Consider the following 24,499-nt stretch of genomic DNA (forward strand, 5'->3'; position numbering starts at 1 on the left):
TATTGCACATATGATTGAAATTCATATGTGGCTCCCATAACAAACCCTCTCAATACTTTCCCTCAACCCAGACTGAGCAAATACGAACCTGGAAAACTGCTCAGTTGATATCGTGACCTTTCAAACACATATTTATTCATGAAACCACGCGTACTTCAAATTAAAATCAGAGACAAGCTTGTATAATCGTGTTAAATAATATCATGATGAAACGTTTTCATTAGCGTCTGTTTGCCGTTTTAATTCACGCATGGTGCGTTCCATCTATTGAAATGTTGTCACACGCAAACCCCGCTAGTTACTATTAAGACACACACTCATACACAATCTCACAGTGAAATGTATGCCAAAGCTCTCTTGGAAGTATTTATACACACTGCATTTCACAACAGATTACAATGACTGGACAGGAAATAACTGGTGACTATTCCCTTCTGTGAATATGCTTGTGTTCTCGTGCGTTGCATCACTACGGATGACAGGCTTTCGTTGATATTTGTGAAAAATAAAAAAGCAAACGTCTTTCCTTCAACTTGTTCAATAAACAAGCGCCCTGATATAATTTTGACACTCGTTGCACAAATTGTAAGGGTCAGCTCAGGTGCTGTAACTCCGCCGTTTGATTCTGCCACGCAAGCTGCTGGAAGACTTTCTAAGGGCACCCCCGCACAATGCGAGCAACGGTGAAAACGCCGCAGATACACGATCCGCCTTTGAGAAGTCGAGCTGATCATAGTCAAGTGGCTCCCTGACGTGAAGGATCCCCCACCAAATATCGGCCGGGCTCGGTGGGAACAATGCGGGTGCTGGCCGAGCAGAGAGTGAGGAGAGGGAGACGATCCTGCTTCGAGTGCAACAACCAGGCCAAGTGCGAGGGCACTCTGAGATCCTCGTTTGAGGATGTTGAATAATAAATGTTTATTGAGTCAATTAGTACATCAGTTCATTCTGGGGAAACACAGAGAGGAATTAATGAAGACTTTAAGTTTGATTTAACAAGAAATAAGGGAAGAAATTGGGGGGGGGGGGAGTGTGTGTTTTTATGATGAGCGTCTTCAGCAAATGTAAATCTGATGTTGTTGACGTGACATCAGGTCGGGTTTGAAGGTGATCGCTCAGGCACAAGACAGGACATGCCATGAGCTGAGAGCCGAGTACATAAATAAAAGCTTTTATAAAGTGCAGGAAAAAGTCAATATGTTCAGGGGCAGCGGGATCATTACTAATTTAACTGATCTGCCAACGTGAATATTGCCAGGTTGGGAGAGCACTGACGAGGTTACGTGAGGACCTGCAATGCATCAGATGGCATCTGGGGTGGGCGGAAGCCCGTGTGCTCAAGTTGTTCCTTCTACTCTTGTACTTCATCATCGCATCAGTGTTTTTGTTTGGGTTTTTTTTGCTGCTTGTCGATGAGACCGTCTGGCGTTCTGATCTGTTGCTAACTACCCTCGCACACCCGTCATTACATCAGCGCATTATCTCTCGCTTCTTTTCATCTCACCAAGGCAACCATTTGCCCCATCAGGGAGATTTTAGCAGCCATTTTCAGAGCAATTAAATGTTAGCCTTTCTGCCTGCTGGCCATCTTTCCCAGGTGCCCCTGGGAGGTTTGCGTGTGCATGTGTGTGTGCGTGCGTGTGTGTGTGTGTGTTGAGCTAATGGCCACCCCCTTAGTTTGACTCTGGCCAGCTGTTCCCCTCACAGACCGCGCAGATGTTACTTCCTGCAATCATGACACTTGAAGAAAGAACATTTTGGTGATCAACAGCTCACCCATTCTGTTGTGCAGCCTAAAAAAAAACAAAACAACGAACTTAACTTTTTGCTGTTTACAGACAAACCCCCCCCCCCCCAAACGCTTGGAATAAAGGTCAATTCTTGTCTGATTAAATAGTTTGTTGGGTTTGTTATTCAACTGGAAGCACAGATGATGCTGCAACTATGGAGACCTGACGCAGAGAAGACAGACAAACCTGACGTAGTTTCCAGCTGGGAGGTGGCAGACGTCTGAGGGGTTACAGAATTATTCAAGGGCTGAACATGTCACATTTATCTAACACAGATTTCTTTCGAATTTACCCCCACCCCCACCCCAGTTCATTGTTTTTAGTTCAGGCATATGTGTGCAGGCGGGAAGAAATTGGATAACAGCCTGAACTCCACTATAGAATCTCAGATCCACAGTACACCTCGTCATTCGCTTGAGCACATCGTCATGGAAACTGTTCATGCAACAAGCAGCTACAAAGCAATCTCCACACGAAGGATGCATCCACACTAATAAGTTTTGAAACAAGCATGATCTCTGTTCACGTAAGAATTTGCACACTAGATTTATGTCTATATTAACACGCGCGTTGAGCCAAACGAGAAGCAGCGCGTCTCCTCCAATTGTCGGTTGCCGAGATTTACTTTGCTCTCTTGGACCTGTGGCAGAAATAATCCATTGATGTATTAGAGCTGGAAGAAAGCCGTATCCATCGCCGGGGGAAGCTGTGGCGATAAGGAAGGAGCACAAAGGTCAAGAAAGTACACAAAGGGATGTGTGATCGCATTGTGGTAGATAGTGACGATGACAAGATCCTTCAACTTGAGGCTCGATACTCATTTGGATGTGATGTGGAATCTGGGCGGAGGGAGACAGCGATGGCTTGACCTCGTCTTCTCATCATTCGGGGAGGTTTATGTTTGGTGAAAGCGAGTTCTGTGCTTTCACGCGCCTCCTTTGAGTCCACATCGACCTCGCAGTTCACACACTTAAAGCGGGTGCAGCGTTCTTTTTCAAAACGCCATAGTGTGTCATGCTTTATATCGTGCAAAAAAATTCTTTGCCAGTTTATCTGGAGAGCACATTTCCCTGATCAAATATCAATTTTATCAAATCACTGAAGTAAGTGGGAAGTGATTGTGAGATGAAGAACTCTAAGTTGTTGAGCATTGCTTTCTCAACTCACATCTTCCATCTGTCTGGTCTGTACACGGGCAACACGGTGGTACAAGGTTTTTTTTCCCCCCACAACAGATCTTTACTCCAAAAGCAGAGGTGTGACCAGGAGAACCTGCTCTTTACACCAGGATTAGACACAGCCAAATAATTGCTTAGAGCCTCAAGTCTGGCCCTTAACTTACCCGACAAATGTAATCAATCTCAGTCGCACCTGGGAGATGGACTTGATTCAGCAGGTGCAACACACACACACACACACACACACACACAAATAACGTGTGGACACGGGGGAGAAATCAGACCTGACTTGAGGCTTACAGCACTCATATTCTGGCATTTTATGCACAATCAGAGCATGAACACATTCTGACATGCACACACACAACACACTCAGGCTCCAGCCTGGCTGAACTCGCCGGTGCATCTATCAGACGGGATTTACTTCTTAGCAGCACAGCTCAAGTACAGCGTTCCAACAGAGTCAGAGAAGCTCGAATAAATGCTACTTTAATAGCGCTCTCACAAGAGACAGAAAGATGACACGTACGCCTTCATCAGCTCCGGTATAAGTGAAAGTGGCGACATTAAAAATGGAAATACAGCCAATTACTAATAATTGAAACAGACAGGAACGCAAATGTTTCAACGCAACAGCTTGATTCAACCGAGTCTGGTTACTCTGGGTTCAAGCTGGGACAATCATTGGGATTTTGCCAGAAGTGTCTCTCCTTCCTGGTTTGCGATGACCAGTGCAGACGTTCAGTTCAGTGAGATGTCCATCAGGCAGGAACCGATGCTTCAGCTGTCATGTCGAGTCTCGCCTGTTTGGTCTGTGAGAAACGTGATCGGATAGTCATAACGACATCAAACCAGCGGGCTTTCGCGACAGTTCTTGTGTCTGAATCGATCGGATGAGCAGAAACCTTTGCCTGGGCTCAGACTTCTTCACCCGTTTCTTTCCAAACTAAGATCTAATATTAATGAGATGGACATCATTCAGTGTGGTTTGGCCCAGGTGCGAAAACACACGCCAGGACTGTTTTTGATGGAATCTGCATCAGGCTGCAGTGAGCACATCGAGGACGGAATGAAATCAGACGCCCAGAGAGGCTTTTCAAAATAAAGTAAGCTGGCAGACATTTGTTTGTGGAGCATGTAAAGGTGTTAACAAGCCGCACCAGAGGAGTTTCAACATGGATCAACAAAAAGAAGTTTCACCAAAGACGCTGAAAAACCACAACTGGACTCAAAAAGGTGCAGAGGGCAACATTTACACCTCCTGATCAGTGAGTGCCTGTGAGCTTCAGGCAAATATTTGTGATTACTTGGAAGTCAAAGTACACTTCTTGGGTGAAGTATCACTTCAAGAGTGATTCTAACTTGTGGCGCAGCACCAAAATGCAGGATACAACCCCCACTACTATTAAAGCTGAGAAAATACTGAATTTCACCACATCGCCTTTTTTGTTTTACCTTTATATTTTGTTAAAAAAAAAAACAAAAAAAAATTCTCCCGTAAAACATGTAATTTATATTGCAATGGTAACAGGAAATATGTAGATAACCACACAGGAGTAATAATGGCCTCATTTCACTCTAATCTGTCTGCATAATTTCAAAAATGGTCACTTAAAAAGTACTACTTGAAGACAGAGAAAAACTTTCTTGTGTAATGAGTGAAGTTTACCTTCGTTGTCAAGGATTAATTGGGAAGTGAATATTGCTGAGCCATTTCAAAAAACCCTCAGCGTTGGCCTTTGTTATTGCTTTTGTACCATTCCTTTGAGTGCAGTTTTACACTTACAAAGGAGTTGTAATTGGCCATTACACAGACACACAACGTATTCCAGATTCATTTAAGCGCACACGGACCAACACAATGAAAATGCCACGGCGAATCCAAAACAGCCATTAGCATGCTAACAGATATGTTACTGCTTATTTTGTATGGGTGATCCAATGTTTCTGCTAATTTGTGCTGGCACTAGCATGCATTTCCACTTCACAGTGGAACCTTACTCCCAAGGAATAGAGGCTTCTTATTAAAATCTAATTTTGTGTAGTTTTCTCCAAAGAACAAGCCTTTAATGAAACAGGATTGCACGGTCTCTAATGAGCACGGTGCTGCAAGAACTTAGACTCAACATCTAATTCCCAGGGATCTTATGGAATAAACATATTCAGGGATTTCCAAAGCTTCACCCCCCCCCCCCCCAACACACACATTATTTTCATGCTCGTCTGTTCACTGTACCGGGAGCATATGCATATAATCTTTTATGTAAAAAGGTCCTTTTTTCTTATCATGTAATTAATTATCTCAGTGGTTATGAGTTCACAAGCAGTTAAAAGTCATTCTTTCAATGAATACAAAAATTGAGAATTCATTACAAATGTATTCTTTATGAAAAGCAGCAAATTATTACTTTTTCTTTTTCTACATTTCATCATAAAATCAGTGTTTTTAACCATAACACAAACAAATGGATTTCAATTTAATGCAATTCAACAAGTGAAAAAACAAAAACAGCATCAGCTTGCATGTACATTGCATGCTAATTTTTTTTCTGATACTGTTGATAAATGTGCGGTACATGAGGACTTCATTTTCAGCTCCTGTGGTTTCAGATTTTTGGCAAATATTTCAAGGACCTCAAAGTGAAATATAAAAATACTGGAAATAGAGCTTCTTATCAACGATTGTTCTAAATACAGATTTGCAGTAACGCTGGGAAAGTTTGGGCTTGGCTGCAGGCCACTACATTCTGGACTTGGGCATGAGAAAAATTCCACAGCGGGCAAGTTAACGTCGCGACATCAGTAAATCCGACGCAGTAAAAAAACACTCACTGCTGATTTCCATGTGGATGCCGGAGCAAGAAAAGCCATGACTGTACTAGAGCTCTTCCTGGCTGCATCGGAGAAAAATTAAACCGAGCACGAGCCAGCAGGGAAAGGGAGTAGCAGTCCTGACTCCAAGACTCCCAGAAGAAAATGCCATTCTTGTCTTGCAGTCGCGAACCAAAGCTTGCGACACATGTCACTGTCGGAATGTGAATGAACAGAATGTTCGTGCTCATGCCAAGGAAGTTAGCATGGTCTCGTTTCTTAAAATAAGAACGCACACCAAAACTTTCTGGTCATGTGCTGGGCCACGACTGATGTGGACTTGATGAGATCAGCTAAAAACAACAACAACAAAACAAAAACAACCCATTTATCCAGACATTCTGAACCTAATTAGACAGAAAAAATACTTACCTGAAAGGCATAAGTCATCATTTAAGGGACATCTTTAAGGGGATGTCTTTTAGCCTCAGACACCAACGAACAGGCTTCAGGACTCGAGTGTCAGCAGTGAGAGTTGAGTTTGTTCGCATTCTGACTGCAGTGGAATCCATTTTCTCATTTTGGTGGGAGAAAATTGCAAGCACTTGGATGTATGGAAGTGTCCACTCCAAGTGACCACTCAGAAGTACTCTGGTACAAATATCTGGATGTGGATGAACTGTGTTCCACCTGGCATTTACAAATCAAATGCACGCTTTTAAGTCATGTCTTGTCTTTTATGGCATGCACAACTGCTTTGATCCTCTCTTGCTCCCCTCTGATGAATTACATCATTGCCGGCCATAAGAAGCCACACTCACCTACAGTACGACTTGATGTTGGAAGCAAACATAGCCCATTATCATACAGCACTGAAGGAGATGGAGCAGTAATTCTGATCGTGTAGCTGTGGCAGTGACATTTCTGTCCATGGCAGCACAAAATCCCGGTTAAGAGGGGGGGAGGTGTTGTTTTTTTTTTTAATGTCGTCTCATTTTTGGAGACAATTACGGAAGCCTGAAAATCCCCACCGTAACCCTCCATGTGTCAGGGTGAAAAAGTTTCAGCTTACATTAACCAGGCCAGCGGGGGGTCAGGCAGGGTGAGATCTCCCTCCGATTCGGGTCAGACAGAAAGAAGCGGCCTGAGATGCACTCGAGTTCTCAAATCCCGTGGCACTTAAAACCCTGCGCGGCGTCTGCATAAAACCCGCGGTTCTGTTCGCAGGCATTTTGATGCTGAAATAATTGGGCTTTGCATGGAATCTCTGTATACTTACCAATGACCTCTTCCGAACTTCCATATATTTCCAACACCATTAAAAAAAAAAAAAAAAAAAAAAAAAAAAAAATTGAAGGCTAACAGGATCACAATGAGCAGGCTGATGTACTAGCAAGGCTACAGTTGGAGCTGCAGTAACTTCCATCAGTATTGTGATTCTCAAATATTTTAAAAGGAGAACAGGAGGCTTTGCTCTGCTCTTACCGGAGCTGTTGCTCGTGGTGAAGACCGTCTCGTTATCCACGGGTCTCGGTGAGGGAAGACTGAGAGTAGTGTTGGTGGAATTGAAGTCGGACTGCTTTCCACACAGCAGCATATTGATGCTGCCAATGGATTCGGTTTGGAAATCCAATGAAGTTGCAGCCTTGAGGCTCGCAGAGTTCAGCAACCTACTCATCTGGATACAAGACAGTAAAAGAATGAAGAAGTCCTATTGAAAGGCTTAGTGGCAAGAGTACACGACCGTGGCACGAACCTCCTCGATCACTGGTAGTGCGTCTGTACTGGTTTTGGCCACAAGTGTCACCGTGTCTGCTGGATTCAGATCCAGCGCTGAAGGAAGCTGAAGGAAGAGGAGAGGGTTGTTGGTTATTTTTCTCTTTCATGTGTATGAGTAAACCGATTTCATCATGTTATATTCTTATTTCATTCAATTACGGTTGACAGTTGACTGGAAATCATATTTAATAAATAGCATCTTACAGTATCTTTGCTGAGAGTCCCTTTTCCGGACATCAGTGGGGTTTTTTGTTTCCCTTTTCATAGGATGCAATAAACACATGCAATTTGTGCGCGAACGGTTCGTAAAAGATGCATTAAAAAATGACAAGTGTTGCTGTGTGACATTCTGCAGGTACACAGTATGGGCTCAATAAGGAGAATTAAATGGCATCCCCTTTCAACCACTGTCATTTGCATGCATCAGCTGTCAAGTGCAGGAGATAAGTGGGAATGTCGGTGTTCTCCATGGGTTCAGCAAATAAGTCTTAGGAGTGTATTCAAGGTGAGAGCTGGGACGCATCGGCAGCCTGTCAGGGGTGGAGGGATCTTCACGACACTTGATGATTGTAACTTCAAAGAAAGGCTTTTACCGAAGAATGTGACATGTAATAATAGCTTAATAAAGATGACATAACTTGAATTGACAAGTTGTTTAAATGACAGCCTGGCTACAGACTCAAGTTATCCACGAAGTGAATTTTCCGCTACAACCAATGAAAATCAGCAGGAAGTTGGAAAGTCCCAACTGTGAAATTGCGGGTCGATAAAAATATTTAAAATAATTTCGTAGATTGCCGTGGCCAGTAATTTGGGGTGTGTGCTTTATATTCCCTCACATAAATACATCATATTTACAGAACTTTTATGACATTTTAAAAACTCCTTTCGCCCTTTATGCCTCTGGAGTGAGTAAAACCTTGTCCACAATCCATAGGTTTGTGCAAAAAGATGCTTCACCACCTGCATGCAGTTCACTCTTCAAATCTGGTCCCAAAGTTTGAGCTTTCAAACTCCGAAACATAAATGCAACACTTCATGTAATTTTTCCGAGTTCCAGTAACAGACCCAACACATCATATTCAGCTGACTTTCTCGCTAAATTTATTTACAAATGTGTGAAAAAGGAAACCCTAAAAAGGCGGCTCTGTTTGATAGAAAGTTCTGTATTCGGCGCTGGAATGGCGACAACGGTCCTGCAGTCCGTCTCCTTCAGTGACGTCCAAGGCATCATCGTTGTGTGAGAAACTGCACATTTTCCAGTTTATCTCAAACAAAAAGAGACAATTTACCTCCTTGGCCAGTATAAATATGAATGGCTCTGACTTTTTTTTTTTTTTTTCTTTCCCCATCCACCTGCCACCTTGACAGGTGAGTCAAAATGTTAATTTCAGACTAGGGGCCCCAGGCCTCCACAGGATTATTTCCCTGAGACTGCTGTTTGACAGGAAACCACTTGGGGTTCTGAACCTTATTAAGGATAGCTGTGAGGAAGGTCCGTGCCCGAATAAAATTCAAGTTTAGTACGTCCTGGATGTGAGAACGTTACGTCACGCTGGGTCAGGTATTTCAGGATATTTTGCTGAAGGCGGCTGCTCAACAGAAAATTCATCAAAAATGCAAAAAGAGCAACTTTTTCAACAAAAAAGCTGAGGGCCGGGGGAGAGGGATTAACCTGTAACTTCTGTAATCATGTTATTTGCCTCGAAGCTAATGCGAAACAAAGCCAATACCGATGCAAAGTGTTGCGCTACACGATGAACAGGAACGCATCGTGATGTCACCTGTGCAATTACATAAATGCAGAAGAAATGCAAACAGTATGACTGTACACATTTTCGTATTTCTGAATACGCGCTGAAGTTTCTCTGTTCGAGCTAAGCAATACACGTTCTGAAACTATCTGTAATTTGTCAGCATTTTCCACATAAACTGCGAGACTCATGATGCACGTGTTTGTTGCGTGATGAAAATTCGATGCCATTTGTGATGCAAACGTAAGATTTTCGTCAAATCCTGCAGCGTTAATAAACGGCCGATGAATCGATCCGTCCCTACTCAACAGACAGTGAGGGTTCAGCCTTGCTACTCCATCACAGTAGAGGCTGGGCGACCTGAGTCAAGACCCAAAAGTGATTTGTTTTTTTTTTTAATGCTAATTTGTTGAACCTCATAGTGTATCTTGTTATTGAAAGCTCCCGAATGAGTGTTTTCCAAAAAAGGTAAAGTGATCATTCGAGAGGAAGTGCGTCGCAAGACACGCAGCAAATGGACTGCAACTGAGACAATCATGACAGACAAGAGAAAATTGTTTGACTTTGACATTTGAAAAACCACCACATTCATAAAAATGTTTGTTTATTGCCATCTGTTTGCTGTATTCCTGAAGGGTTTCCACCAATCCAAACAAGTATGTCTACATCATCCTCTGCCACTCACTCCCTCAGTGATAAACTCTGACTCTTTCCCTTGTCCTGTCCTTTATGTTATTGTTGTTATCACAATTGTTCAGCGACGTCAGACTTTAAGTGTGAGGACTTGATGTTCTTTTCTGTCCATTTCCTTGAGGCGTTGAGGAGCTTTCCCTCCGTATCTTGTCTGGGCTTTCTCTTTCTCTGTCTGAAAATGCCTGTGGGCTTAAATTGTTCAAATAATCTCTCCGACAAACTTCCTGCCTTATCACTTATTTATTGGATTTGCTGTCCCATATATTTTCTCTCAAAGAAAAACTCAAAGAAAAGTGCCGACTTTCATAATCCCAAAGGGAAGTCTGAGATTTAAAAGACTTCAACTCGACACTGGTTTCTAATAAATATTTCTCATGTGCTTGAATGGATTCAAGTAAAAATCACAGGAAGGCGTTAACGCGACAATGACTGTTTTGAAAGCGAGTACTGTGGGACAGGAAATAAGGTCTCGATCAAAAATACGGTCCATTGAAAGATGAGTACAAACCCAGAAATTAACTAGCATTGTCAAACGTCCAGTGCTCTGGAGCCAAAGGGAAAGGTTTTCGGGAACAGTGGCATAAGATTTTCTCGCGTTTTATTCGACAGCATAAAATATGTCACTAAATACCACAATTGTGAATACTGAACTGTCTATGAGTTTTAAAACGTTGCGAATAATTGTTTGAATGTGACAGCAGGGGCTGTCACAGGCATTAAACGTCTTCACGATAAAGCTAGCTGTAGCATCTGTGGTGTAGCTTGTTTGTTCCTCTTAGCGATTGTGTTTATGCTCCAACATTTTTTAAGAGTCGTCTTCACTCGTGAAGCTCTTTCTAAATGTATTCGTCTAGAGCTTTTGTTGGCCTCAGAGTTCATTTTTGACAAGAATCCAAAGTCCAATGAAAAAAACCAAAAACCAACAGCTTTTGGTCGAGGGACCCTGTGGTTATGCTAACTTCTGGGTTAGCCTGTACAAGCTACATCATCCCTGCTGCACTCCGTACAGCTGTTTAATAAGCAATAATGGTAGATACGCTATCAAATAGTTTATCTTTGAATGCAACCTGCCAAAACAACACTGTAAATTGCCAACACTGTCATTGTTTTGGGCCAGCTAGCTAACTTGCTAAAATGTTGTGATTGTGAGTTGTAAACACGGGGATGTTTAGAATTTTTTTTCGAGTTGTTTCAAAGCACACTTTTACACTGTTGCCAACACTACGATTACAGCCAGTGTCAGGATGAGCTAACCAGTATTAATAATCATACTGGTTTAGCAACTTTTCAGGACCCCTCAGCAAATTTCAGTCCAAAAAACACACCTAGTTAAACATTTATGGCGAGTGTTCGTCGACCCACACCATCCACCTGAGCCAAAGCTGCTAAAACTTTTTGTGACATGCTATTAAGATTCAATGGCGTTGTGTTTTTTTTAAAGTATGATTATGCCATTTATCTTTACATCCAACGGATTGTGGATGAGCACACTCCAGCCCAACAACTGTCACCAGCTTAACCTGTGTGCCCTCCCCTGCCTTCACCACCCTCTCAGCTGCTCTCACCACTGCTGCAACAGCTGGTCTCTCTGGGCCACCCGCCATGACCCTGCAGCTCCCCAACAGCTGGCTACGCTTGTTGTCGTCACTTTTACAAATTATGTTATTTTTCTGCTGGAGCTTTCTTTTTTTGGTATGTGTGTGCGTTTATTTTGATGATCTCTTATTTACGGGTCCGGGGCTGAGTGAAGTGTCGCAGAGGGACGAAGCAGACGGCCTATCGAAGTTCTTGGTGGAGCTCGGGACTGAAAACGGCCAAAGTCTTACCAAGCAGTGGGCCGGTATCATCATCATCACCCCGTGGCAGAACCCTCTGCCATTTGACCAACAGCAAGTGGCATATGCTGTGAAACACCAGGTGCGTATAATAACAGGATGCTCCAGGTGTTGTAAAAACGGAATGTGCGCCAGCGGCAGAGAGCATGCCGTACTGTGTGGGAGGATCAACGAGATCCCATGGCCGTGGCCAAACTATCATTTGGAAGTTGGTCAAACTCTAACCTCTCATAGATGTTCCAATCGGGTAGATCGGCTTTTTAGAAACCAGAGAGTCTCTGAGTCGATCGGCGCTTCCCCCCGGTTGCTCGTGACGTTTAGGTCGGCACCTTGTGCGGCGGACTCCACGGACAGTACATGCCTGTGTGAGTGAGGCAACATAAACCGGCGTTTCCGTGCGCACTCGTCATTCTGACTGGAATCAATCTGATCTAAGGTCAGCCATAATCTAAAAGCACCGTGACTTTTGTGACATCGTGCATTCTTTTTGGCGAGGGTTATCGCGGCAGATAAGTGGCCACTCTGACGCCACATGTAATCACCTCAGCTGTGAAACACTAAGCACCACTGAGCTAAAATGGTGTTCCATAAATACCGTTGTGTTCAAATCAGGTTCCTGAAGCTGTGCCATTTGTGTGTGACCCAAGGAGAACCTGCAGCCAGACAGAAAGCTCCTTCTGACCCCCCATCTCCTCCACCACCCACCCAGAGGGCTTGTAATTAGACAGTTAAACAATGATATTAATATAATCAGGGCTTCCAGGTCCAGTCACTGGGCAGCGCCACTGTTCTGGGTTTACTGCACCCAGGATGCCCGTAGGCTTCTTGCCCAGTCCATGAAAGAGAAGAGAGATAATTTAAAGTTTTGAAATGAAACTAAATTTATCTTGCATGAAAACTATTTCAGCATTGCATGATGTTGCAGGAAATCCATCCCATATACCGGCTCACTTTTAAGAAATATCAGCAGGACTGCCACAATACGGAAAAGTGACAAGTGTGTTTTTGTGTTCGGTATGTTTTGTTTATTTTTTTTAGCAGAGCAGTCTTTCCAGGCTGTATTTTTTAATTTATTTAATCTAATGATTTCATCTGGTGTGTGTATTATTCTGGTCCCCTAAACAAAGAGACTGCCTCCCGTGAGTCTCTTATTGTTTACTCTGCTCTCTGACGTACCTGTCACTCACTCAGGTGCGCTGAGGTTTACGCTCTACTTTGTGTGTATTATGGTAACAAATGTGTATATATTGTAATAAATTTGCACTTTATTTCGACTGACCTAATTCCACCGAAAATAGCTGTAAAAAACAGGAGTCAAGCAAAGCTGAGTTTCAAGCAAATGACAGGAGGAACAACCATGCTGAGGCAAGTCGTTGCAGTGCTTCGAATATCTGTTCTATTCATAGTTTGGTTCCAATAATTGTTTTTGTTATGAATAAACAGAATATATGAAATAACCATATGACATACTTTGTGAAAAATAAACGTCATTTCTGAAGGCGTGACTAGTGATTATAACAAGTGTATCTCCAGAACAATCCCGTGATAAAAAAACGAAGGATTTGTACTTGGCGGTACTGCATTCATCGACTATTTCTTTTACATCATTGACATGATAGCTTTAAGTGATATTTGAAAGAGTCGCAGTCTGAGAGGTTTGCTCTGGTCAGGGATTGTTCCACGCGCCAAAAGCATCAAGTGGAGACACATTCCAAGTCAAGAGTTATTCTCAATTAATGAGTCATTTTCACAAAATGTTCTTATTTTCTGTGACTCAAGACATTAAACCTGCGTGAAGGCTTTAGAAAATGTTTCATTTTATATATGACGCAGTGAACATCCATGCAAAAATTGCCTTATTTATATTCTACCGCCCATCGAAATCCCATGAAAATACTCAGCCTTGGACCTCCATATCAAACCAATAATTCATGACTGCATCAACTGCAGCAACACAAATGTGGACAAGACAGTTCAACCTTGTGGCATTTCAGAACCGCATTTGCAGAATCACGTACGCAAACTGAATTTGAAAAAAAGCGTTATTATTCGCTTCTGTTGCAAAAGCAATGTCAGCAATACATTTATCAGTATCAACAATTCCCAAACAGATTACATCTCGCTGTTAGGCGGTTAAGAGTCAGACGTGGCTCATCAAACTCACCTCGGAAAGCACTTTCCTGGAGTCCAGGTTCTGCAGGAAGACTCGCCTGGCGTTAATCAGCTGCTGCGGCGTGAGGGAGCAGCTGACATTTTGAAAAGCCTCTTTCTCAGTTTGGCTGCTAAATTGGATGTACTCATCCAGATCTGTGCCATCGCACAGGAGGCTCCTCAGCTGGCCTGGCCTCGGGATGCCTGTCATCTGAAAAATAAGTACCAACTTTTGTTCAAATTTGTTTCTTTGCAGAATGCCTCATCGTTTAGAAGCAGACTCGCTGTATTAATGGAAGTAGTGTCCTTGTACTTGTCACAGAAACATAATTACCTTCTTGTAGCTCATCTGGTGTTACATGGTACAAAACACAGTGTTATTGGAGAATCCAGTGGTGAGGCACGTATTCTGCTTATTGTCGCTGCAAGTTAATTTCACCTCAATTTACCTACTGTAGTAGCAAATGTTTGATTTCTAATTTGGGAGGCAAATCCAACAGTGAGAGTTTATCTCACACACGGTACAGTACGTCTAAAGGCCAATTACTGTCCAGGATACTGTTGAACTTTTTTGTCAATCACACATTTTCTACTCACTGGATTGGCATGAATCTTTGCAGCTGTGAGGCTTTGGATAACCGCTGGTGGCACTGACAAGTTGTCTTGCAGATGTGCGGAGAAAGTTTCGTTGTCTCGCAGAATCGTTCTGAGGACCACTGGTTGACCTTTGAACATGAACCAAGAAAAAAAACAAACAGGGGAAGTACAGAGTAATGTCAGTATGAACAGTCGTCTGTGGTCATACGTCATATTCATCTGTCGGGCAGTTGGCAATTTAGCTTTACCCCCTCAAGTCTTTGTCCTTTTGCATTTGATTCCTTTGCAGGGTAAAGCGACACGTCCTCAGTCTACAAAAGCTTTGCAGTGCAGCTGGAGAGCAAAACTGTATCCTAACTGATGTGGTGTGTTCAAATCAAAACATGAAGGTAAAACTTTGTGAGTGGAGGTAGCTCTCTAAATCAATGACAAAAAGTGAAAATTGCCGATTGGCACTTTTTGAAAGCAACCACAGCGTGTTAAAAAACGCGCTCTCTTACTTTTGCCTATCTGAACTTCCATTCAGACGAGAACCACTTAAAAAAGTTGTTCGGTTTTGATCCCGAACGGATCTAATATGTTTTGTACAAATCAGCGCGACGATGTAGATAGTTGGGCGTAATTTCCAGTTGTTTGTCGTGATCAAATCACAGCAAAATCTAAGTTGGCAGTAATTTGGGCGGAATTCCTCAAGACAGCGATGAAATTCTCGAGGAAGTGCGCGGCAACATTCATATTTCAGCTGCAGTTGATGATGGAAACAAATGGCTAAAGAAAGCAACACATCTACACGGAGCTGCAACTCTTCTCTTTTCCTGGAGCAAAGAAAACATCTGAAGATTGATTGTGTTCATAACGTGAAAATAATAATAAAAAAAAAATCACGCTAGCAAACAGGTGCAAATAATGCAAGCCTTTACTCACATTTGGATATTAAATGATAGGGACTAAAAAAAACAACAACAACAACAAAAAAAACCTTGAGAAAATGTTTAAGAACACCACTTTTTGTGTCTTTTTCATACTTGATATTCATATAAATTAGTCAAACAGTATGAGGCACTATGAATGAGGTGTAGGGGTAAATATCTTAAAAAAAAAAAAAAAAAATCCTGAACGGTTCTTACAATCATTGCACCTGTCAGATGAATTAACCCATTTCGAGTCAAATCAAAAACCCAACAATTACGTTTTGTGAAACAATGTTGCTGTATGAATGGCAATTCAATCACTGACTGGTATAAGAATGGGTTAAACACTTGAAGGGAAGCTGCAATCTGTTGCTACACGTGTCCCAAATTGTTAACCAGTCATTTTCTCTTGATTAGCTGCCCACAAGTCCTTCGTGTGTACAAGAGCCAGCTTCAAAATCAATTGACTGTTCATTGTTAGGCAGAAACAATAGCTTATCTAAACAGGGATCCCACTACAGTATATTCACACACACACACTGATGTTCATACTGTATCTATTCAACGTACGTTTTCTGCTTTCTGGTTGCCAACGAGATGATGAAAAGGTTACATAATTTAATTAGTTTTTCCTTTTCTTTTTTTTTTTCAAGCGAGGCGCACCCGAATCAGTCAATCATCGAGACGAGGAGAGGAAATGACGTGTACGAGTTCCAGCGGGTACTGGCAGCATCACATTACGGGAACTGCGATGTTGATTGAAGTGACCCCCCTGAGTCTTCTCATCAACACTCAGTATACAAAAAGAGGACGTGATCACCTTTGCCATACCAGTTTTTTGATAGTACTCCATTCCTCATTCTTGTTAATGACCCTTTGTGGTTTCACCTCAGACAGTGAATCCCATTAATTACACCCAGGCTTAGATCTCTGATGGATTTAATCTTGTATATTACAAGCCAGTGACCCCGAAATGCAAATGAACCACCAGCCATTTGTTGAACAGCGGGCCCCTCTCGCAACACCACCCAACCTCTTTACCCGCCTCCTCCCTGCTTTGCCTTTTTTGCAAATTAGGTGCTATATGAAAATCTGAATATCATCATGCCAAATGAGCCTAATGCAAAACAGCAACTTATCAAGACAAACGATCTGTCAGTCTGCATGGAAAATTGCATCATAAATAATCATGCCCCATTGTTTTTGAGGGATAAAGGAGAATAACAAATCCTCTGACTTGTCACGCACATGACGCGGATACTTTCCTTGATGGAAAGTACTTAACAAAAGACATAACAGACTGATTGTTGCTGAGTCAGACTATTTACTACACCAAATATCTTTTTGAACCATTACTCAGCAGTAGTGCAGATTGATCATTTATAGAGGGATCAATCTACTCTTTAACCTACAGCACTTAACCACTTTCTATAAAAGTCTATTGGAGCACTGGTAATATCCGACGAACAAGAACACTTTTAAATAGTGACTTTTATTTTGAGGTCAGAACATCCAGACAGAACCAAAACAAGAAGCAATTTACATGTCTGATGTGGGTTTTGTTTTTGTTTTTTTAATGCTCTTACCACTGCTGGCGTTCAGCTGTGAGAGGACCGAAGTCCACTGGTTGACATCATCGGCCAGGAGTTGGACCTTGCTGAGAATAGATCCGTTTACGAGGACGGCCTGCAGCTCAACCAACATTCCAGAAATTCTAGTGTAGCAGGAGGAAAAAAAGATTTTTACTTTGAGACTGTGTAACCGTTGCGCGTCTCACCGGTTTAGATTTAACGCATTAAACAGTGGCGGTCCTCGAACGTGGTTCTAAATAGGCTAATTACCAGAATATTCTGTGTCTCTCGAGTACATGATGACTCCAAGGAAATTTTTTTTTCCCTACTTACATGGAGTTATTGAAGTTGTTGACTTGGCCTGGTGTTTCCCCTGGTGTTGGATAGTCCAAACAGGGGTTCTGGATGTTGCACATCATACCTTGAAGCCAGGGCAGCACACCAGCCGATGGCATGGCTTTATTTGGGTAGTGGCCTAGAGCAATTGAGATGTACGTACACTGTCAGGACATCAATGGACCAACTTTTTGGGGAATTACATTTATTTGATGTCCTCCTCAAAGCCAACAAGACGATTCATACTGTACCCTTCTCTCTGCTTTGAGTGTATTAGGGATCTGAGACCCACAGAGACAGGGTGGCTGCTAATTAGCTTTGCACAGTGAATCCTAATGGGTGGAAAGGGTTAGCGTGCCTGTGTCGAAACTCATCAAATACATAAAGTTGAGGATATCTGGGTGTCTAGAAGTGAGCTTTCTCATGACTAAAAATGTTGGCCATGATTAATTCTTCAATGTTCATGTTGGCAAAATACATTTGATTTCCTGGCTGAAGGTTTCAGATGCTCCGCGCAGTCAATTATGCTAAGCTAACTTGCAATCATCTGGGTCTCTCTGCGGTTTCAATCTATGCACACAGGGGAGGAGGGGGATATCCATCTACTTGTCTTGCTCTGAGGAAAGAGGGCAATAAAAGTAGTTCCCCAAATATTGGCATGTTCTTTGAAACCACTCTCATAAAACAGGATAGTACGACGAGGCTTGTACTTACATTGGCCTTTGTAAATTGCCTTATTCGTGGACCGCACCCACACCAGTATAAAGAATAGGAACAGAGGCCAGAGCACTTCAATGACCAACCGCACCTGGAAAAAAGGATTCAAGTCATCTTAACAATACTTGTCTTTTTTTCTCCCCACACAATTTACATTGTTTCCAGCGCTTCAAAATGTGACCTGAGGTGGAAACACAAACAGATGGAACAGGGCTCTTAATGTGTGAACACGATCAAAAAGTGTCACGTTATTTGGTTTGAGAAAAAACAAGTTCACATTCATAGACTGGCTACTGACAGGCAATTACACACTGGCAGCATTTTAGAATCGGTGCAAAAGGTCAAATTTCTCACCAGTGTCGCGCTCGATTTCTGATTCGACATCCTTTGCTTATGTTACACTTTTTTTTTGTTGCACGTCGACATAAATATCGGAGGTGAAGTTGAGAAAGAGTTAATGAACGACTAAAATGCCCTTTTGCACTGGACTGGAAACGTCAAAGTGTGTGTATCCACGTGAGTGTGTTTACAGAGTAGCTGCATGACTTTTTCCTGTTTCTCACTCTTATTTAGTGAGAAAATTTAAAGCACTCACCGGATGGAGAGAGCAACCTCTGTTTGGCACTCGGCGAGCAAAAGTTATCACATACTCGTTATCTTCTGCTCGCCCCACTCAATCCTCCTCTGGATAAAGAGTACCGACCACTTTCTTGCTGTAATACACCCACTTAGATACCTGCTAGCAGGTACCGTCCTGTGTAACGTGCCATGCTTTTATTCCAACCTCAGCAAATGGGTGAGGAGTGAATCCAACTCAGCACAAATGGATGACCTCAAGGCTTTTTGTTCAGTCAGATGTTTCTCATATTTTTTCCCCTTTCTTGGCCTTGACAGATATTAAAGAAACAAAGTACTGAGATCTTTGGTGAAGTCTGGAGGTTATATATACCTGAACCTCTCCGGGTCATCACGAGTTCAGGCTTCATCTCGCTGCTCCTTGCTGTGACTGTTCACCAGAGCAGCGCAGTTCTTTCCATGAAGGAAAGGTAACATGCACCTCCACATGCCACAGTATGCAGAATATTTCCACAACAGCATACATGTTCTTTACTTCTTTAAGGCAATAAAGAGTTAAACACAGAGGAAAGTCCTTCTGCTAATAGTATCCTTACTCCTTCTAGACTTTTCAAAGTTTGAGGCAGAACCAAAAGGAAGATTTTCAAATGTTCAAGTCAGAAAGTCTTTTTTTTTTAATTGGTATGTATAATTAGTTTAGTCAATTCTCTTCCTCTTCAATTACGAAATAATAAACACCATGAATGGGCTTTTCTGAATTATTTGGAAAAATTACAATGTTGACATGTTTTCTCACTAAATACAAAAATCTGAATATCGTTTCAAATTTTTTTTTCGTATTATATATCGACATTGGTAAACATCAACTACCAATAGATCGATTGTAAAATTGAGGCACATAACAGCCAAAAGATTCTTGTGAATTCGCGCATCCCCCAAAATGACATTCTGGGAACAGTCCGGGAGGCAGGCCCCGATGACCGCTCCCGTCGTAGCTGATGTACAAGATGTCCGGACCAAACTTCCTGTCTCAGCCTAATGTAATGTTCCGAACCCTCGCCCCTGAGCCTGGTCATGATGTATATCATTTCTCCTCCTTGCCAAGAAAATGGGAGAAATACATCCAAGCTCTCCGTTATTCCTTTCTTGATGACTGAGCGGCATGACTAACCCACTCAAAGGTCCACTTGCTGTCACGGTGACGAACGACAATTTGTTTAGAATCAGCTTTGCAGAGTTGCTACACTGAGCAGGAAAGCTCGAGACTATTTTTTTGGTCCTTTTGAACTGTCACTAACTTTTCACACCACACCACTTGCCTTCTGGACTATTAGATTATCGCGTCCCCACTGAACCCCTACTGATCTGGTCTGCGTGGACGCTCAAGCCCCAAGACTTTGCTCTCTGTTGCACAGTGCTGTGACTCAAATCCTCTCTCTAAAATGTTGGTTTGGTTCGTTCTAATGGTTTAAAAGGTTGGGTTGATGACAGTTTATTTAGTTGGGCGTACAGGCAAACAGTGAACGTTCGGGTACAGAAGTTGGTCGATGAATTACAGATGAGAAAATTACTGAAAATCACACCGTATGGGAATTTCAAAGAAACCCAGATAGAAATTCAAATTCAGTCCTTTAATTCCTCCCAGTCAGAGTGTCAGAGAGGATGTGGTTCTGCAGAGAGGGTGAATTATCATAATGTATTCCAATGAAAAGGCATGCAGAGGGAACACAGAGATCATGGGGACTTTCTCAATGTCTGCCTCCTTGGGAATTTGTCATCAGAAACCAGCGTCTTTGTGAATAATCTCCTCCAAGGAACTTGCATGAAATGCTTGACCATAAAAATCAGTTTCATGCCTGTTATAAAACCCTAAAATGCTTGGTGAGGCATTCGTATAATTGGTCATTAACCTCCACAAGCCCTCCAGAAGCGCCATTGTCCTTACTAACTCCCAGCGGTTTTGTCTAATAACAATATTTCATCTTGACATTGGCCAAATATTCAGAATTCCATGCACACAATCAGCACTACCCCTTTAAATATTCCTGAGATGAAGTATTGTTCCGACTGATACCGGCCCACACTCTTTTGGATGATAAAATAAAAAAGGGGAATGCTCCGCCGTTAAAAGTTGTAAAATTGCACATTACCATGCCTACAGTCATTCCAAGAATGTGTGACTTCTTTTGGTTCGACGCGAGCAACACGCACACCGCTGTGCTCGAACAACTACCAAAAAACAAGTTGGCAGATGTGCCTCCCATTATCACTGCAAGAGTATAAATCAAAAGAATACACTGCAGCCCTTTGTAACAGCTTAATCCGCCTCAAAAATGACTCACAAGGCCGACTAGATTCTCGATGTGACCCTTGAAATGCAGTTGCAACACACGGCTTTCACTGTTACCTTCCTGCAGCCTGTGACCTCTCAGCCGGCGGTGGTGACATCAGAGGTAATAATATCCGCAATATATCATCGCCTGATCATGTGGAGACGAATGCGTGTGAGGAGAATGACGAAGTAATGACTCTGTTGTGGACAGCAAGCCAGGGCATCACCACACGGAGACTGAATCCTCAACGGCCATGTTAAAAGAAATACCGTAAAGTCGGCCGCGTCTAAAATCGATTCATGAATTCATGTTTGTTGTTCCCAACCCCCGAATGCAAAATGATGATGAAGCCTTCTGGATTTTGACAGTTAAAACTTGACACATTTGAAGGTTGATTTAAAAAAACACTATTTTAAGGACAAGCTGAACACGCTGGTAGGAAGTTGGTTGAGAAAAAGCCACAAAGAGAATTCGCCCTTCAAACAAAGTATTTAACAGTCGTCACTCCCTTTCTCATTGCATTAAGCCAAGGATCTTCTTGGTTAGATCTAAAATACAGGCAATGTGACATAATGTGCACAAGAGATAGATCTCTAAAAATTGAAGGTGACACTCAGAATTGGTCAGTATTAAGGTAAGATTGCTCTTGTTCTCCAGTGGGAGAGTTAAAGGCGGCTTACAACTATAGCAGACCATTTTGGTAGTGAATCCCTCCTATTACCCCCCCCCCCCATAACAAGGTGGCCCTTGATAACACAATTCTGGGACCATATCCTCATTTTCCCTCCACTGCTGACCAATTTTTGCGGTTTTATATACGTTGATTTGCAAAAGTGTGTGTGTGCTGGGGGAGTGTTGGGGTTGTGAGGACAAGTGTACCTTTTGTCTCTTCCGGAGTGTGAAGTTCTTCCACAGGAGCAGAGTGAACTGCGTCAGGAGACCCATTACAGCTTATCCTGGCAATATCCTGCCAAAGCGTCACTATGGCAACTGGCCCACTTAATAAACCCTGGAGGGGATAAAAGGCAGAGTTTGGTTTTAATACAGAGAAGCAGCACATCTTGGGGGACCGCCACTAATCATTCATTTTCCCAGGCCTTGGAGCTTATGGTGCAGCACCTGTTTTAAGAATTATTAGCACCTACACTCAACAAAACCCAAGACAGTCGATGTCCCAGCATGAGGTTACATATTTGAAGAATCGTTGAGGTTGTTTGACTTATTGTACTGGATACATACTGTACATATAGAGGTGACTGCAAACAAAAGAACAGAGGCATGCGAGATTGTAATCAGTTTAAACCGGGTTCTGTCTCTTTAACCCCCGCTTGGTTGATCAGAGTAAATAACAAAAACTACAGGAGAAACTGCATCACTTTTTCATGTGGAGCAAAGATTCCATTCAAAGATTTATTGCAGCTTTTACAAGCCACTGAACACTGGTTACACAGATAATAAACAAATGGACCTGCCACGGCATTTTTACACTAGCACATCAAGAATGACCTTTATTCAAAACTCCACAAAATGACACAGTCTCCTTTTACTGCATTCAATCATTGGCCTGCTGCGAGGTCGTGAGCGGAAGATTATATGTGAAATGACGCCGACCTTTTAACACGTGCTACTTGGACAGAATGTGGCACCGAGGAAATGATCCCTAGTGTTCAACAACGTCAGGCGGCGGTCGCTGTTGCTTGACAACAATAAAGTCTGTGTAATGACTGACGTGGTGGTATAGTCCGACAAACACCAGAATTTGCAGGAGGAAGTGAGTGCATTTAAAGCTGTAGTGCATGTTTTTGTGTCTAAAACATTACAGAACCTTCACTGCATTGACACATTATAACCTGTTTGTGGATAAAGTTTTGCAAACAACATCCACTACCTCGCAAAAGTCTGGACGCACCCTCTCAGTCAGTGTTTTTCTTTACTTGTACTACTTTCTACATTGTAGATACATACTGAAGACATCAAATATATGAAGCAAGATGGATGGAATTATGTAGCAAAGAAAAAAACTTTTAAATAACTGTAAATATCTTTTATATTTTAGATTCCTCAAAGTAGCCACCCATTACTTTGTTGACAGCGCTGCAAACCCTTGGCCTTCTCTCGATGGCCTTCACGATGTCGTCACCTGAAATGGTTTCCACCTCACAGGTTCGCCTCGTCAGGGTTCATTTGGGGAAGTTCTTGCCTTCTCAGTGGGGTTGGGACCATCAGGAGTCAGGTTGGTACACAGCTGACAGCTCTATTTGACAACTGTTAGAATTCATGTGATGACAAGAACCAATCAGCTACGTAAAGAGAAACAACGGTCCATCATTACTTTAAGAACTGAAGGTCAGTCAGTCTGGAAAATTGCAAAAACTTCAAATGTGTCCCCAAGTGCAGTCACAAAAGCCATCGAGCACTGGGACGAAACTGGCTCACATGAGGACCGCCCCAGGAAAGAAGACCAAGTCTCGTCTGTTGCTGAGGACGAGTTCATCCGAGTCACCAGCCTCAGAAATTGCCTGATAAAAGCTCCTCAGATTAGTGCCCAAATAAATGCCACACAGAGTTCTAGTAGCAGACACATCTCTACATTCACTGTTCAGAGGAGACGGCACCAATCAGGCCTTTATGGTCGAGTCGCTGCTAAGAAACCACAACTGAGGAAAAGCAACAAGCAGAAGAGATTTCTTTGGGCCAAAAAACACAAGAAATGAACATCAGACCAGTGGAAACCTGGGCTTGGGTCTGATGAGTCCAAATCTGAGATCTTTGGGTCCACCGGCCGTGCCTTTGTGAGACACAGAAAAGGTGAACGGATGGTCTCTACATGCATGGTTCCTACGGTGAAACATGGAGGAGGAGGTGTGATGGTGTGGGGGGGGGCTTTGCTGGTGAAACTGGTGGGGATTTATTCAAATTTGAAAGCACACTGAACCAGCATGGCTACCGCAGCGACATTCCATCCCATCGGGTTTGCATTTAGTTGGACCGTCATTGATTTTTCAACAGGAAAATGACCCCAAACACACCTCCAGGCTGTGTGAGGGCTATTGGACCAAGAAGGAGAGTGATGGAGTGCTGCGCCAGATGACCTGGCCTCCACAGTCGCCTGACCTAAACCCAATCCAGATGGTTTATGATGAGACGGACCACAGAGTGAAGGCAAAAGAACCCAATGCTCAGCATCTCTGGGAACTCCTTTCAAGACGGTTGGAAAAACCATCAGGTGACGACCTCGTGAAGCTCATCGAGAGAAAGCCAAGAGTGAGGAAAGCAAAAATCAAAGCAAAGGGTGGTTGTTTTGAAGAATCTAAAATATAAAAAAGGTTTTGACTTAATTCACAATTTTTCTGTTTACTCCATGTGTTTATTCATGGTTTTGATGCCTTCAGTGAGAATCTAAATGTAAAAAGACATGAAAATAAGGAAAAAACATAAAATGACAAGGCGTGTCCACACTTTTGACT

General features: G+C 42.6%; 1 protein-coding gene across 1 annotated transcript in view; it reads right to left on the reverse strand.

Annotated features, from left to right (window-relative positions):
• Nucleotides 1-22,041, reverse strand: part of LOC147238630 (phospholipid-transporting ATPase ABCA1) — a 165,041-nt gene extending 143,000 nt beyond the window's left edge. Inside the window, 8 exon segments of the mRNA XM_086198248.1 lie at nt 7,265-7,457; nt 7,536-7,622; nt 14,005-14,202; nt 14,589-14,716; nt 17,086-17,213; nt 17,404-17,545; nt 18,121-18,214; nt 21,912-22,041. Coding sequence (XP_086054374.1) covers nt 7,265-7,457; nt 7,536-7,622; nt 14,005-14,202; nt 14,589-14,716; nt 17,086-17,213; nt 17,404-17,545; nt 18,121-18,214; nt 21,912-21,977 — 1,036 coding nt within the window. The 5' untranslated portion in view covers nt 21,978-22,041.
• Between the last annotated feature and the right edge of the window lie 2,458 nt (nt 22,042-24,499).

This window comes from Aulostomus chinensis, chromosome 24 (genome assembly GCF_037954235.1).
Source record: "Aulostomus chinensis isolate RoL2024-O1b breed Wild chromosome 24, RoL_Achi_v1.0, whole genome shotgun sequence".
In the NCBI taxonomy this organism is placed as follows: Eukaryota; Metazoa; Chordata; class Actinopteri; order Syngnathiformes; family Aulostomidae; genus Aulostomus; species Aulostomus chinensis.